Raw genomic sequence first — 15,435 nt, 5'->3', positions numbered from 1 at the left:
GCATATCATGTCCTCAAGTCATCAGTGACATCGCTATATCGTAGGTAAGATATCGAATCACGATATAGATGAGTCTCGAGGGACTCGACCAACTCAACATATGTCGAGAATTGATTTATCCCTATAACGATGGAAGGCCACATGAGTCAATATAATTGCCTCACGTTTACCGACTTAATATTATAAAGAGAGAGGATTTTGATCCGGTCTCCTATAAAATGTCACACACATATATATTTAATATATATCAATATCATATGCAAATATATATATATATATATATCTATTATGTGTATAAGCAATCACGCATCACATGAGCAATCACATCAGATGATCATGGACCATAGCCTAATGTGATCAAGCCCGAGTTAATAGGCCCAATTACTCACATCACGATCTATGTATACATCAGCGCATCTTCATGCCCTATGATCATTCATCTCATCCTCGTTAGTTCTGTCGACATCTTGGCGCATCTCTATGCATCACGATCATCCGTCTCAGCCTCATCGATCTTGTTATCACCTCCACGCTCCTATTATGCCTACTCATGTAATTACAACATAATCACAAGCATGCATGCTTGATAATAAACGAGAAAAAACAAAGGATCACAAGCCTTAATAATAATAATAATAATAAGGATCACATCACACAGTCTATGATCATACGTCCATATTATATATCACATGTATATATCATTATATAAGACTACTAGATAAATAATAATAGTTAATTAAATCTTTTAATTAACTAATATTTTTTTAAAATTCAAGATATGTAAGAAATTTTCTTATTTATGAAGCGTATTTATGTAGTTTGGATAGAAACGACAAATCGTAGAATTTTTGAAATTGAGGGGTAAAATTATCTTTTCATCCAAAAAACCCTAAACCCTTATCGTATTGCGTTGTGGCTGCCACCACCCCACCGACGGTCGCCTCTATAGGCGGGTGTCACCCCTGCCTGTTGTGCTAGTCATAAATGCCCTGCAAGCCAATCATATGAGTGATGACACATGTGACATGATACACATTCTTTTTGTTTATTATATTATTTGATATTTTATTACTTTGTCTTGCATGCTACATATATTGTGATGTTCATAGATCTGTATAATGAGAATCAGATTGTGATAAGATCACGATAATGAGATCGATTTACCTTTAAACACAGACCCTAAATAATCCCAATCATAAGTCACTCGAGAGAGATATCGAGATAACCAGATAAACTAGTGTGTTGTACACCCATCCATATGATGGAAACGACTAGTCTTATAACTGCTCGTGTTGAGACACTATGGATATCGCACAAGTGCTTATTGGAGAATGAGTTCATCAATTGATTCGCTCAAAGAATGCTTGATGGTTGATAATATCTCATTGTTAAACCGTGTCATGAATTCGGGCATCGGGCTAAAGGATCGGCCATTACGCCAAGAATGTCGAAAATTGTGGGAGTCAACATGCCGATTAGGCAATACGCTGAAGGAGAGGACGATGCACCGAAGGATCGGATAAGTGCCGAATGAACCAATGACATGCCGGACAAAGGATTCATACTTTGTCTAAGATCGAAGTAGTTTCGAGGGCTAATTGAGTTAATTTTTGGTGTAATAATGCTAACTCAATTAAGGGCTAATTGGGACTGATTTGGGCTCATTGGGAGACCCATTCAGCGAACCAAAAGTTGGGTCAAGCGGTGGTACTGCCAGAACAAGTGGTAGAACCTCCTATGAGTTGAAAAACTCAAAAAATTCGGTCTTCGAGGTTGTCAGGCGGTTGTACCGCTAGACTAGCGGTGGTACCGCCCAGTGTCAAGCTGCAAGTGGTGGTACCACCCAGTGCAGGCGGTGGTACTGCCCGTACCCCGAAATCTCGAGAATTTGAATTTTGGCTCCAAGTTTTGAAGTCATTTGGGGTCTATAAATACCCCAACTATTCCTGCATGGAGTAGTAAGAAAGGTGAACAAAAACTCTGTGTTTCTAAAGTTGAAAACCCTTGTAAAGTGTAGAGTCCCTTCTTATAAAATTTAGAGACCATTCTAAGGGAAAGTGTGAGGAAAACTTTGTAAAAATGGGTTATAATGGTTCTCTCCTAAACCTATCAAAAAGAGAATCAAGTTGTAAGGGTAGTTGATCTTCACCCATTGAAGGAAGATCATTAGTGGATGTCGATGGCCTCGATGGAAGAGGAATCAGTGGAGTGGATATAGGTACAATGACCGAACCACTATAAAATGGTTTGCATTTCTATTTATGCAATTTACCTTTACTGCAAACTAAATCTTTACTTGCCTACTACTTTCACTACATATACGAACGAGATTTCAAGTTATCTTTCTGATCCGGTTTTCAACGAACGAAGAGATTTTTTGAAACCGATGATTTTATCCGTTGCACTAATTCAACCACCCCCCCCCCCCCCCCCCTCATAGTGTTGACTCGTTCCTAACCGTTGGTATCAGAGCCATGTTATTTTTTCATTTAGTTTAACACCTAAGAGAAATAATTCTTTTCAACTTTCAAGAGGGTCACTCTCTCATTCGTTCTTCCATGTTCAATGGGATGAACTACACAATGAGAGTTTTCTTACTTTCTTTGGATTTAAATTTATATAATATTATTAAAAATAAATTTTAAAGGTCTTCTCTTCCAATGAACGATTGGAATGATTTGGAGAAGAAGACTTTTTCTTTAAATACTAGAGCTATGAATGCTCTATTTTGCGCCTTAGACAAAAATGAATTCAATCGAGTTTCTACTTGTGAAACGACTTTTGATATTTGACACATACTCAAAATCACACACGAAGGCATTAGTAGAGTAAAAGATTCAAAGATTAATCTTTTAATGCTTGATTTCGAGTTGTTTCAAATAAAGCCGAGCGAAACTATTGTTGATATGTACACCCGTTATACGGATGTTATCAATAGTTTAAAAGCTCTTGACAAATATTTTTCAAATATTGAACTTGTTAACAAGATATTAAGATCCCTTCCAAAGAGTTGGGATCCGAAAGTAACTGCAATACAAGAGGCAAAAGATCTCAATAATTTTTCACTTAAAGAACTTTTTGGTTCATTGATGACATATGAAATTGTACTTAATGTACATGATAAACAAAACGGACATGAGAACAACCTTCCAAAGAATAGGAAGGATTTGACACTTCAAACAATAGAAGACCACTCGAGCGAAAGCTCAAGTAATGTGACCTTGAACTCTTCACAATAAAGCTTAAAAAATTCTTGAAACAAGAATCTAAGAATTAAAATGAACTTAAAAAGAAGAAGTTGTCAAAAAAGAAGAAGGCGACTTGGGACAAAACGAGTACCTCCGAATACGATGAGCAAACCGATGAAGACAAAATGATGAACATCGCCTTCGTGACTCTCGACAATGAGGTAAACAACTCAAACGAAACTTCTTTACTTTATTTTGAAATTACATTATGCTTTCATGATTGTTTTTAAATTAGTTAGTAAAAAATAAAAAATTAAAAAAAATATTTCATGCTTCTTTTTCTAGTTATTTTAAAATTTTTGAGCATGACAATTTCATGATAACTCCTGGCACTAAGATTCACTTAAAAATATATATATATATTAATACAATAAATAAAATATTTTTGATTGAAAATGTCTTATGTTCAATGAAATCATGATTGATGTTTTAATGACATAATAATATAAGACATAATGAAAATATTAAAATATTTTATATCATTCTTGATGATTTTATATTATCCATGAGGATTTGAAGTAATGATAATTTTTGGGTAATTTACCATCAGCTCTTTTACCGTGGCTAAATTTTAAAGGCTTATTATAGATGCACGCACCCGAGTCAGCCAGTCATCTAAAAATCATATTTTTTGGGTCGAAACCCAATTGATGAATCAAATTCTCCGCTTCGGTAGGCGGTACGAAATCCCGCAGCGACGGCGAAAGGCCCTACGGCGTGCCTAATGGCATGTTATGAACTTGGCCGCTGCGGTAGGCGGAGCGAGTCGACGAGCATCAACGACATAGCCAAGGCGGTGGGAGTGACGAACAGAGCGGGCGGTTACGGAGCACGTCCTTCTTAGGATTGGCGGCCGGAACAAAGACAGGAGGGTAAGACGACTGTCTCCTATTCTGACTAGAGGAGGGAATTATCCGAAATGTTATGTATATTCGACTATCGACGGTCTTGATGGAATGATGTAGATGGTGTGGACGGTCATGATGCTGAGGCCGCCGGAGTTCTTGGAGCTTCGGCGGAGCAATGTAAGGTCCTACTGTTGACCAGAGGTGGAAAGTATCACAAACGTCATGCATGTTCGACTATCGACGGCCTTGATGGAATGATGTTGAGGCGGTCGGAGTTCTCGGAGCTTCTGCCGGAGCAATGTAAGGCCCACCCAAACCCCCCAACATTTCACCTGGAGATGCCACTTGGGGGTTCCAAGATTACTATTCCTAAACAAAATAAGATGAAATCGAGTTCTACATTGCACCCTATGACGGATCAATCGGATTGGGTGTTTACGGATTCGATTGGGTTCGAGTTTGAGACAACAACAGCACTTCTGACACTTCTTTTTCCAGAAGAATCTCCGTACACAAATGTAGGACCATATAATCGTGTATCAAATTGAGAAGCACATCGATGAGCTGCTCTACCTCAGGCCATGATTCAATAATCATAGCAATCAAAGAAATGTCAATAAAGAATAGAAAAAGACTAAAGATGGTCTTACTCATCAGGTAGGTCAACGGCAAGCAGAAATAAGTTATGGTCACAGAGTAAAAGTTAGATCTCCAGGTACTGCAATGCCAACCATGATTTAAGGAATCTTCGCCTGCAAGACTGCAAGCTATCATGTCACTGCATCACCTGAATACAACAGAAATGCAAAGGGAAGGCAAATCATCTGGTGAATCAGAATGCCAACTAAAAGTGCAAAGTCTCCCAGATCAAAGTTGTGATACTAGAAACTGAAGATAAATCCACCATATCCTAGCATCAGGGATTCACAAGATCTACTGCAGTATCCAATGATTACTAGATCAAACTCAGTTCTACAAAAAGGAACAGATGACAAAATAGAGACTGGAATATACTTTGATTTGTTTTATTAATCTGTATTGTACTCCAACTGATGAAGCAAAAATAAGAATGCAGAAAGTTGTATTAGATAATTGAATCAGTATTCTTTTGGCTGGCTAATGCCAAAGCCACCACCTCACAAACGCACAGTTTTTCTTCCGAGTGTGCTATATTTCTGAACCACAAAAGAGTAGCAACATGACTTGATTCTTCAACAAACAGTGGCAATAAGTGTGGCAAAATGAACATTATTAAGCACCTTCATTTGTTATGAGAAAAATATCCTAGGGGCATTTTTAGAGAACAAACTGCAGTATGCTTAATAATAATCTGGTCAAACTACAGGAGCTAGCATGAGTTTAATAATATAGTTGAGAATGCTTTTCCAGAAGAGTAGAACATAGTTTTCTCATTCAGATTATTAACCATACTGCATCTTGTTCTTCATCCAGAAAATTTTCAAGATTAATTCAGAGAATCCAGCAGAAACTGTAGTTGTTACATTCCCCTAATTCCATATGTAACTTTCAAGATATAAACAAACGAAACATGAACGATACAACTTAAAGTTGATTTTGCTATGGCAAAGACATCATTTTTTAGTTCATAAAACACCTCTGTGTTGTTCCTCTTAGTACTTTTCGTGAAGATTCTAATTTATGAGGATCTCAGAAGGTACTAGATTTGGAATATAAACCTCAAAATACAGACTCGGTTCCACATGAATTAGCAGGGAAATAAAGAAGCAAGTTTAAAGACAAAGATTATGAGTCAGTCACAGATCGAACTTTCCCCATCAGAAAATCTCACTAATTTACCATATGCATAGCCAAAAAAAAATTCAATGGCATTTAGCAGTGCACATTTCTTTCTTTGTTGAAGTCTCAGACAACTTGGCAAGAAATGTGATTACAATAAATTTCTGATTGAAACCTCTATACCCACAGCTTCTTGCATGGATATGGTTTGAGCACTCAACCAGGTGACCCCACATTTTTTTAATACTCATTGTTTTGGGGAGGGGCCTGTGGGTATAATTACACTACTCTTTCCAAATGCAACTTTGCAGCAGCTAGGCTCAACATCTTCTAGATGGGAAGAGATGTAAGCATGTAATGATGTAATAGGAAGTGGTTCTTGACAATTTTGACCCATTCTTCATAGCATACTCTTAGTGCAAGAACCAGCATTTTCCACTAGACATCCCATTGGATGAGGACACCCAATCAATAAAGAAAACACAACTTTTGAAGCCCACTAGATCTTAAGAGGTTCTATAATTTCTTCATATACATAAATATAACTCCAAGCCTACGACCTGTCTGGACTCCATTTATCGGAAGATTCATCACTAACGTTCTGCAGTCGAAGAAAAGCACCTCCAAAACTTACATCTTATTAGTTGGATTTAATAGATCAGACAATAATCGTCATTGCAGTTTGTACCAAGAGTTTAAACATCCATCTGAGTTGGTTTGGGCAACAGGTCAGACTGAAAGATGCTTACATATTGAGCAGTATCCTGACCTATACTGTCAAACATCACTAAAAAATAATAAAAAAATAAAATATCAATCCTTGGTGAACATGTACCAGCCAAATCATTATGATTTATTTATTTGGTAAAAGTCCTATAATGCAGCACAACTAGGCTTGTTAGGATTGCTGCTATGATCAATATTCTACCGCAGATATATGAGAGATGATTATTAAATACTCACGGCAGACAGAGAGAATATATAACTAGCGATACAGTTTGTTTGTGTTGCCCATCATTTTTGACTCCACACCTCCTACGTAGGCACGGATAAAAGAAACATAATTTCTAGTTTGGCTCTCAGTTCAAGTTAAAAATCTCTCTTGCAAACACAACCATTAGTAGCTTTTACTCCTACTCTGGTCATATTCTAGTGTAAGATCACATGAAAATCGAGCAAAAGAAAGAAACACCAGCAAAAGAATCATAGTTAAATGTCTATGCCAAGGCATTAGTTCAAAGCATCTCTTTTGCAAAGCAAAACACTTGCATTGGAAGATCATATTCGTAACTGTTTACTCTTCGAAGACCACATGTATTTTAAGCTTCAGAACTTTATGCACAACATATTTCACTTGCGTCACAAAGTAAAAATGGTACAATTATCAGGAAATCAAAGTTATGAATGCATCAACAAAGAAGAATAGCCTTATAAACATAAAAGCAAAATCCTATGATACAATCATACAGATGTGAATAACAGAGCAGCTAAGCTATCAGTTGAAGGTGCTAACGAAATAGAAGATGCAGGAGCCAACAAAATCATTCCTTGCTCATTCATTGAAAATTGTATGAGTTAAAACTAAAGGCTAAGATTTATTCTAAGAGAAAAGTGCTTGATGAAAGAATACAAACTACAATGATGCATTTAACTTGCATAAACCTGTGAAACACTTGCAAGAAAAGAGATATGAATCACACAGCATCAAGATCATAAATACATTGTTGAACCTGCAAAATAGCCCAGGATGCGATCTGAATGTGGAATTCACAATCACTTAAGAAATATAGAAGGAATAAGAGACGACCACACAATGTCTTAACTTCAATCAGTGAGATAAGATGTCATCCTTTAACTCAAGATAAATTTCTGTACAATGTCCTAATTCCAATTAGTGAGATCAGATATTATCCTTTAATTTAAGTGCTGAGCAGGGAGTCTCAAGCCTAATAAGGGTCATGACAAAACCAAATGATAATAAATTGACACTGAAACTATGACAGGCTCTTCACGATGATGCAAGTAATGCAAAAGTGAGAGGATGCTGTGAATAATGTGGACAGAAACTAAGGAACCTTCATGTAAAAGTTCCTGGACCCAAAAGGGATCAACCCTTCGAAGCACCAGCTCATATCCAAATGAATCCAACTCCTAATTTACCTTTATTATCTCGACAATAACAAGGAAGAAGTAGAAAATATTGGACATTCAAGCCAGAAAAATTCACATATTGTTCCATTACCGAAAAACTAGAAAAGCAATAAAGAGCAAATCACTACTTAATAAGCTAATACCATTCGACTTCCTGCATCTTCTACATCAAACATTCTAATCTAAACAGAAACAAGTCAGAAGCAAAGAAGGGGAAGACCTTATCAGTCCTCTGGTGAGACCTTAGTCCGCTTCTTCCCAGAGAAGCCCTTCAAGAAGGCATCTACAATCCGGCGCTGTGAGTCGAGGATAAGTTCGGTGCGCTTCAGTTCCATCTCCATCCTCACCTTCTCCATCTCCCTAGCCATCTCCATCTTCTTCTGCTCCATCCTCAAAAAGCCATCTCCCAGCATCCTCAACGCCGACACCATCTCCCTGACCGCACTCGACTCCATCTCCAACCTCCTCTTCCTCCTCTTCTTCTCCATCTTGCGCCGCATCTCCTCCATCGCGGGCCGTGAGCCGGTGTAACCCCTGAAGAAGCGGGTGGTAGGGTTAGGGTTCATACTAGGGCTCGGCGCGGGCCTGTCGTCGGCCCTTGAAACCTTGGACCGAACCGCCTTGGGGATTGTAAATCTGAGCTCGCCGATCGCTCCGCGGCCATTAGCCATTAGGCGGTGCATGCTGCGAGTATTGCTCCCACCGCCCGTGCCGCGGCGCCCGTCGTAGTCGTCGTCGTCTTCTTCTTCTTCCTCTTCCTCGTCGTCGTCGGAAGGGGGGCGGGGCGGGGCGGGCGAAGGGGAGGCGGAGGGGCGACGGGGGCCGCTGACTGCTCCACCACCATGCTCCATGGCGTCCATCTTGCGGAAGTAAACCCAAGAGGAAGCAGGGGCGAGGGAGGGGTCAAGCTGGAGCGACTTGTGGCGTTCGCTGCGGTAACGCTTGCGGAGCTTCTCGACCTTGTGACGGCACTGGACGGAGGACTTGGGCGGCGAGGGGCCAGAGGGGCAGCGGCGGGCGACATCGTCGGCGACCTCCTGCCAGTGGGAGGCGCGGAGATTGCCGCGGCGGAGGGCGTACCACTTATCGCGGTAGGCGTCGATGAGGGCAAGGGTTTCCTCGTGGGTCCATATGGGAGCGGCGAGGCGACGGGAGCCGGAGGCGGCGGCGACCGCGGAGTGCGGCGGTGGCGGGAGGGAAGCCGGGAGGGGGATCGGAGAGGGCGATCTGTCCGGTGAGGGCGATGGCGACGGGGAAACGGAAGGCGATCCGGTGGCCGCGGCGGCGGCGGAGGCGGCGGCCGCGAGGGCGGCGGGGGAGGGAGGGTCCTTCTTGGGGGAGGAGCTGGAGGTGGCGGCCATCACGGAGGAGTGGGTGGCGGAGGAGGTGGAGGTGGTTAGGGAAAAGGGGGAGAGAGGAGGAAGTGGTGGTGGTAAGGGAAGAGGGAGGAGGGCATAATAATGAATGGTGCTTTTTTTTGTTTGGTAGTGAGTCGGGGCACCGCCCTGGGGTGGGCGGCTTAGGGTGCGGCGCGCATGCTAACCGTGTGAGAGACGGTAGTGGGCGCACCGCTCCCGATGTGAAGGGGCGCGGCGCGGAGGTGTGGGTGGGGGGAGTGGGCCGCCTCCACCGCGGCGCGGGCGGTGTTCTGACCGCGGTTGGGGTGGAAGGCAGAGTTGGGCTACCCTGCCCCTGCCCTCGGCCTCGGGTGGAGCTGTTTGGGCTAAATGGTGAGGGCGGACGACAACCATTTGCACTTTTGCTTTTAGACCCCTCCCAGTCACATCCTCCTATGTTTTCATTATTACATCTGCTCCGTGGTTGTCCCATCCATAGAGGCATGCACGCAAAACACGTACATGGAGAATTTTTAAGTTGTAGGGGCTTTAGAGAAAAACCCAATTAAAGTAATAGCGGCCTGCATTATTCAAAACCCAAAAAGGTCGGTGGTGGTACGATTACCAAGCGTCAACGCTGGCCCACGTTAGGAGCAGAGATCGTCCCGCGGGCGTGGGACGATCATATTTGATCCTTCGGATCTCCACCGTTAAATTCTTCCTTGATCATTTGCGATCCGTGACCACAGGAGGAACAGGTTTTCTCTTACAGCCGGCCGAGAAGTAGTGGACCGAAGGATACCTCCGCTTGTCATAATGGTGGGACCCAGAAAGTAAAGGGATGAACATGGGCGCGTTAAGCCCCAAAACGTGTGACTGTGGGCCCAATTAGGAAATCCGACCAGTCATGTTGATGGTGAGACAAGTGGGCATGTCATAGAGGAATAGAAAGAGTAACATTTTATTGTCCGCCGCACTGCAGTAACTTTCATGTTGAAATACTCGTACGAAAGAAATGAAGTAATAAAACAGGCATCAGTCGTAGAAGATACAAATCCGGAAGCAAAATCTCTCCCGCCATAGGATCATCAGTTACAACATCTCCAGGAGGCAAACGTTAAGCGTTTACTGCAAGAAGAAGCCACCAATAGCAGCTCGAAGTTAAGCGTTTACTCGAATACAAACGACGCTGCAATTGCTGTAAGGTCACATACAGAGTTGCAGCAAGCGTTCAGGTCTTGAACAAGTGGTTCAAACAGAAACTCCAACAAATTCGTAATTGAAAGCAGGAAATCAATCTCTGTGTCCCTCTTCTTAGAGCCTGTTGTGAAAAGCTGCGATTCCCGTAGCCAGAGGAACCATAGCTGGTATAGGATTGTGCGGTAAAGACGATAGATAATAGAGAAGCCGGGGTGGCCAACTGCGAGTAACTCGATCTCAAGTATGTACCAAGTTCCCCTTAACTGCTGGTTGCAGGTTCATTAGGCACCCACCACAGATTCCTGCATACAATAGATGAGGACAATGAAGCTCTTAATGAGAAAAGCAGTTCCAGTAAATTAGCCCTCTTGCTGAGTGCACAACTAGAAAAAGATTGGGGATTCGCTTACCTCGATGAGCTGTTGAGCAACATGAACGTGTGAAGAGTTGCACTTGATTTCGATAATGATCTCATCACACAGTCCTCTAGCCCTCCCGAATGGTACTTGCTGCTCCACTAATGTGATATGCTATATTACCACCAACAATATTCTCCACCATATGAAGTATAGAATCTGTATTTCATGTGCAATCTGAATCACAAAGCAGTTCAAGCAGCGAATCAGCTCAAGACAGAAATATAACTCCAGCATATAGCTAATATAAAATGGACAATAACCTAGTAAGCCACCTTCTTAAAAGGCTTTTTTTTTCCCCCATTTTTGCTTCTGACCATAAGTTATAACCCCAGAAGCTTCCAGGACAAAATCTTACTAAAGACCACATACTATCATCTGACTACTCCAGTAAGATCTCCCTACCCGACCTGGAATTTGGGACGTTTTGGCTTGTTGTTGTTATTATTGTTATTGTAATTTACTTTTTGCAGAGAAGGCATGGTTAAGAAACCAACCTGCGATTCCATAACACCAATGGCCAACATCTCGGAAGCAATGAAGGTTCTTGAATATGCTAGGGCTACTCGATCACAGCATCTCCTCATCTAAAAATGAGGTAGAGTGCATGAGATCACATGCTTACACATTAGGCAACTTCATGTTCAACGAAATGTATGGTATGGAAAATCTATGCACATCTGGTGTATGCAAATAAAAATTCAACATTCACATGATTTGATAATTCTAAGGTCATTACTCATTTGCTAAAAAGTCCATATATTATGCCTCACAAAGCAAATGGTCAATGGTTAAGATTCTACCATCAACATACTCCATAGCTTGTTGAATAAGCAAAAGATTTAGTCTAATATCTTCTCAGGTTCTCCACAACTAAAGAAATAAAAGGTACAGTGGTGCACACAAACTTGTCAACATATATCTACTAAAAAAATAAAATCATGCAGCAAGATATTACTATTCATGCATCAAACATGCAGTAAGGGACCAGAGCAGGATCGACTACCACCAAGACACAACCGGTGCGCCAGAGTGCTGAAGAATGTCTACCAAAGGTTAGGATCCTACCAATATAATACCAATACAATGCATTGGCTCATGGTATTCACAATCAAGAGAAAAAAGAATCTTGTTTCAGAGGAATACCATTGCCACTGCTCATAGTAGACTATTGTATTGGCTCAGAAATAGTGTTTTCACCAAATGCATCAATTGAAAGGAAATAATAAAAAGTGATATTAATAGAAATCTATCTAACATAGCCCACAATATACACAAAGCCCGATTTAAGCAATTGAAGAAAGTCTCACACTCTTTCCGAACAAAGGAAGTCCAATCAAACAAAAACATCCTTAGCTGCCCAGCTATTGCTTCAAGGGCTTTTGGGACCTTCAAATGATTGACCTTGTATCTCAGCAATTCTTATCTAAAGCACGGAATGGCAATTCACCCAGGAAACAAAAGAATTAGATGTCATGAGCTTTAGAAACATTGCACCTTAATACAACTCAACATCGGAAAAAGGTTGCGGCCTATCAGTAAAGTGGTGAATCTCGAGCATACATTTATGCTATTCAAGAACTACAAACCTATTTGATAGCTAGTTATAAGGATGAAAGAGCAAATGGTTTTCTTAGCTAACAAAGAAATCCCAAAACAAGGAAAAGACTCACAGGACGATCGATGATCGACGCCCATGGGTCCTTCAAAAATCCAAACGCGAGCCCTTGTCTCCTCGCCTAACGTCTTGACAACCAGGCTGGACACCTTATGCCCTGTTCAATTCGGCCACGTCTTGACCTCCGCGCCACCGGCATGCACCTTGACTGGGTATTTCCTCGGCCGGGAGAGACGGGGCCTCCGCATCGGGCTCTGTATCAACAGTTACTGCGGTATCGTTGAGCGCCGACGCCAATAGCTGGAGGTGAGAAAGGATCGAAGAGAAGAAGGTTCTTCTGGAAGCAATGGGGACGAAGGGAGAAGGATTTTTATTTGGGAACAGACCCGCGAATCCACACTTTTCCTTGGATTCATTCGAAGAGACGGCTCACACTCGAGAAGGTCGACCCAGATCCACACGTGTACGACTTGGAGTCGCACGTGTCGGTGAGCGAGCGTGCCATAGGAGTGTGTGTCGGACTGTGCCCAACGTGGCCTTTGGTCCACTTCAGCCTCGCGAAGAAGCCTGCCCGTCTCAGCTAAAACATAATGATACGTTCAGTCGCATTCGATACATTGTGCCTATTTAAATTGCTCCGTTCGCCCATTTCAATGCAATTTGTCTTCAGGTTGATGCCGTGACTGACGCTAGTTTATTATGGGGGAAAATGCCGTGAAGTTCCAATGGAGTATGTGTATCTAAGCATTTAATTTTGTTGCATATACTCATCAGCTGTAGTCATCATTTCCTGCACCAATTTTCGTGCAGATGCCAATAAGTATCATCTCGTGTCGGATGTGATCTCCCCTGATGAACTTGTACAGTTCACTTGATTGTTGATCAGCAATTTGATGCAGTCAAAACTAATTTTCCATCAAGTTGGTGTCTGAATCTTTAAACCATCTTGAGAAAATGTTGATGAATCTGTGACAATTTAAATTTTCTTGATTGATGTCCCCTCAATTACTCTCATACATCATTTTGGTTACTATATCTAATTCAAATATACTGTGCAGGGAGAAGAAGGTTAGAAGCATCCATATATCACCAAACTTTCTCATAACCAAAAAAAAAAACATAGTCCTTATTTAGAGTTTAGCTTTCTGGTCATCAGAATCTCTTATTCCTTCCCTTCATTATGAATAAATGACTCTTTTCCCCACAAATTGCTTTTCTAGCTGGTGGATTGGATCTACCTTGAGGTACTTCAGTGCTACAACACTGGTAACTATTAATCTCATTTACCTCCTACCTGGTGTACCTTCTTAAAGTAAAATGAGCTGGACAATGACTTGTAAGGTTGAACACAAACAGCATGAAATGTTTGGAAAAATGTTACTTAGGCTTGGCATAGACATTTTCATAAAATTATATTGGTTGAAGCTGCTCTTTCTAATGCCTTGGTAGTCAAGCTATATTGATTGAGAGTGTAGCTGACATGAGAGTGCTTAGCAAGTCTTCCAATTCAGAAGAACCTCTCTTTTATTTATGAGAAGTTTGCTTAGAAATAACCTCTCTTCCAATTCAGAAGAACCCTCTCTCTCTCTCTCTCTCTCTCTCTCTCTCTCTGTCTGCTACTGTCTATAGGTATTTCCTTGTGAATCTAATGCCATCATAATTCATATGACACTCACAGGTCAAGGATGTAGAGGTTCAACTGGCATTTCCATACCAATTATCTTGTTTTACAAACCAGGCAAGTCTCCTAGATTACAATATCATGGTAATGTAAGCTTAGCTAATTATTCTGCCACAACTAGAGTATTACTTTCACCACCACCAAGCAGGCAAGCAAATTTAGCAAAGCAGATACCAGCTCTTAATGTAGCAATCTAATTGCAATTAAGAATCAGCTACTAGATCACACAGAAGGTACACTCAATTCACAATATAAAACCAGGTTTTGCTGCAGCAATCTAATAATACCAAGCAATCCTAGTAGCAATGAAGAGTCAGCTGCTATATCACATGGCTGGACATGGAATGTAAGCTAAACTCACTTCTCAATACAATAAATTTGGTTAACAAAAATTTACTCACTACATATTCTTCAGTTTCAAAACAGAGGATTTTGTAATCAAGATTATAATTGTTTGAGTATATCATATCAAGTTTCATCTTGTAATTCTGTAAAGAAATGGTAATTTTAGAGGTAAAGAAAGAAGAAGAAGAAGAAGAAGAAGAAGAAGAAAGGAGTAGTATAAGATTGTAGTCAACTCTTACTGAGAGCCCAATTCAAGATCTTCCTTCTTCTCGAAGATCGGCCCCAGTTCGCCACCACCGGCGCTCGCCGCTTCCTGGCCGCTGGCAGTCAGATCGTCCCGCACGCGGAACACGGCGTGGAGCAGCACGAGCGGCACCCCGATGGCCATGGCGAGCAGGAACTGCGGCACGGCCCTCGTCACCACCAGCTCGACGCCGATCACGGCCAGCACGAGCGCGGCCGCCAGTCTGCGGTCCACGATCCGGCAGAGGAGGGCGGAGTTGGGGAAGGCCTTGAGGAGGGCGCCGCAGAAGAGGGCGATCTTGGAGGAGGCCATGAGGAAGAGCATGGTGGCGCGGCGGCGGGGGAAGAGGGAGGCGAGGAGGAGGACCCAGAGGAGGATGGCGTAATGGAGGCGGAAGGAGCGAAGGTTACGGACGGCGCGAACAGCGGCCGCCTCGGCGTCGGGCGGCGCCGCGAAGGACTGGGGCCGGGCGAAGCGGGCCAGGGCCTTGCGGGTGCGGCGGGCGCCGTCGCGGGCTCGCTCGACGACGGCGGCGGATCGCCGGAGTACGCCGCCGTAATTCGCCATGTTGCGCTCCGATTCGTGGCCT

General features: G+C 42.3%; 2 protein-coding genes across 4 annotated transcripts; both read right to left on the bottom strand.

Annotated features, from left to right (window-relative positions):
• Positions 1 to 8,045: 8,045 nt before the first annotated feature.
• Positions 8,046 to 9,705, bottom strand: LOC103971733 (trihelix transcription factor ASIL2). Its single transcript, XM_009385831.3, has one exon. The coding sequence runs from the start codon at positions 9,364 to 9,366 to the stop codon at positions 8,230 to 8,232; it is 1,137 nt and encodes a 378-aa protein (XP_009384106.2). The 5' UTR covers positions 9,367 to 9,705; the 3' UTR covers positions 8,046 to 8,229.
• Positions 9,706 to 10,448: 743 nt separating this feature from the next.
• On the bottom strand, positions 10,449 to 15,418 carry LOC103971732 (PRA1 family protein B2). Of its 3 annotated transcripts, none has more exons than XM_009385830.3 (3): positions 14,842 to 15,418; positions 10,953 to 11,135; positions 10,449 to 10,844 (listed from the first exon to the last, which is right to left on the bottom strand). In XM_009385830.3, exons 1-2 carry the CDS (start codon positions 15,411 to 15,413, stop codon positions 11,078 to 11,080), a joined length of 630 nt encoding a protein of 209 aa, XP_009384105.3. In that variant the 5' UTR covers positions 15,414 to 15,418; the 3' UTR covers positions 10,449 to 10,844; positions 10,953 to 11,077. The 3 variants fall into 3 exon arrangements, with proteins under 3 accessions (XP_009384105.3, XP_064946488.1, XP_064946487.1); XM_065090416.1 differs by lacking the exon at positions 10,449 to 10,844 and adding an exon at positions 11,456 to 11,545 and having other exon boundaries at positions 10,962 to 11,117; XM_065090415.1 differs by lacking the exon at positions 10,449 to 10,844 and adding an exon at positions 11,456 to 11,545 and having other exon boundaries at positions 10,964 to 11,135.
• Between the last annotated feature and the right edge of the window lie 17 nt (positions 15,419 to 15,435).

Source organism: Musa acuminata, chromosome BXJ1-11 (genome assembly GCF_036884655.1).
Source record: "Musa acuminata AAA Group cultivar baxijiao chromosome BXJ1-11, Cavendish_Baxijiao_AAA, whole genome shotgun sequence".
In the NCBI taxonomy this organism is placed as follows: Eukaryota; Viridiplantae; Streptophyta; class Magnoliopsida; order Zingiberales; family Musaceae; genus Musa; species Musa acuminata.
This window is presented reverse-complemented; position numbering and strand designations above follow the sequence as displayed.

What these genes read in the sequence shown, in the direction of transcription:
- LOC103971733 (XM_009385831.3), bottom strand. Translation starts at nt 9,366, where the DNA reads ATGGCCGCCACCTCCAGCTCCTCCCCCAAGAAGGACCCTCCCTCCCCC.
- LOC103971732 (XM_009385830.3), bottom strand. Translation starts at nt 15,413, where the DNA reads ATGGCGAATTACGGCGGCGTACTCCGGCGATCCGCCGCCGTCGTCGAG. An exon ending in GATCTTGAATTGGGCTCTCA is followed by an intron (nt 11,136 to 14,841) that starts GTAAGAGTTGAC and finishes TTTGTGATTCAG; the next exon opens with ATTGCACATGAAATACAGAT.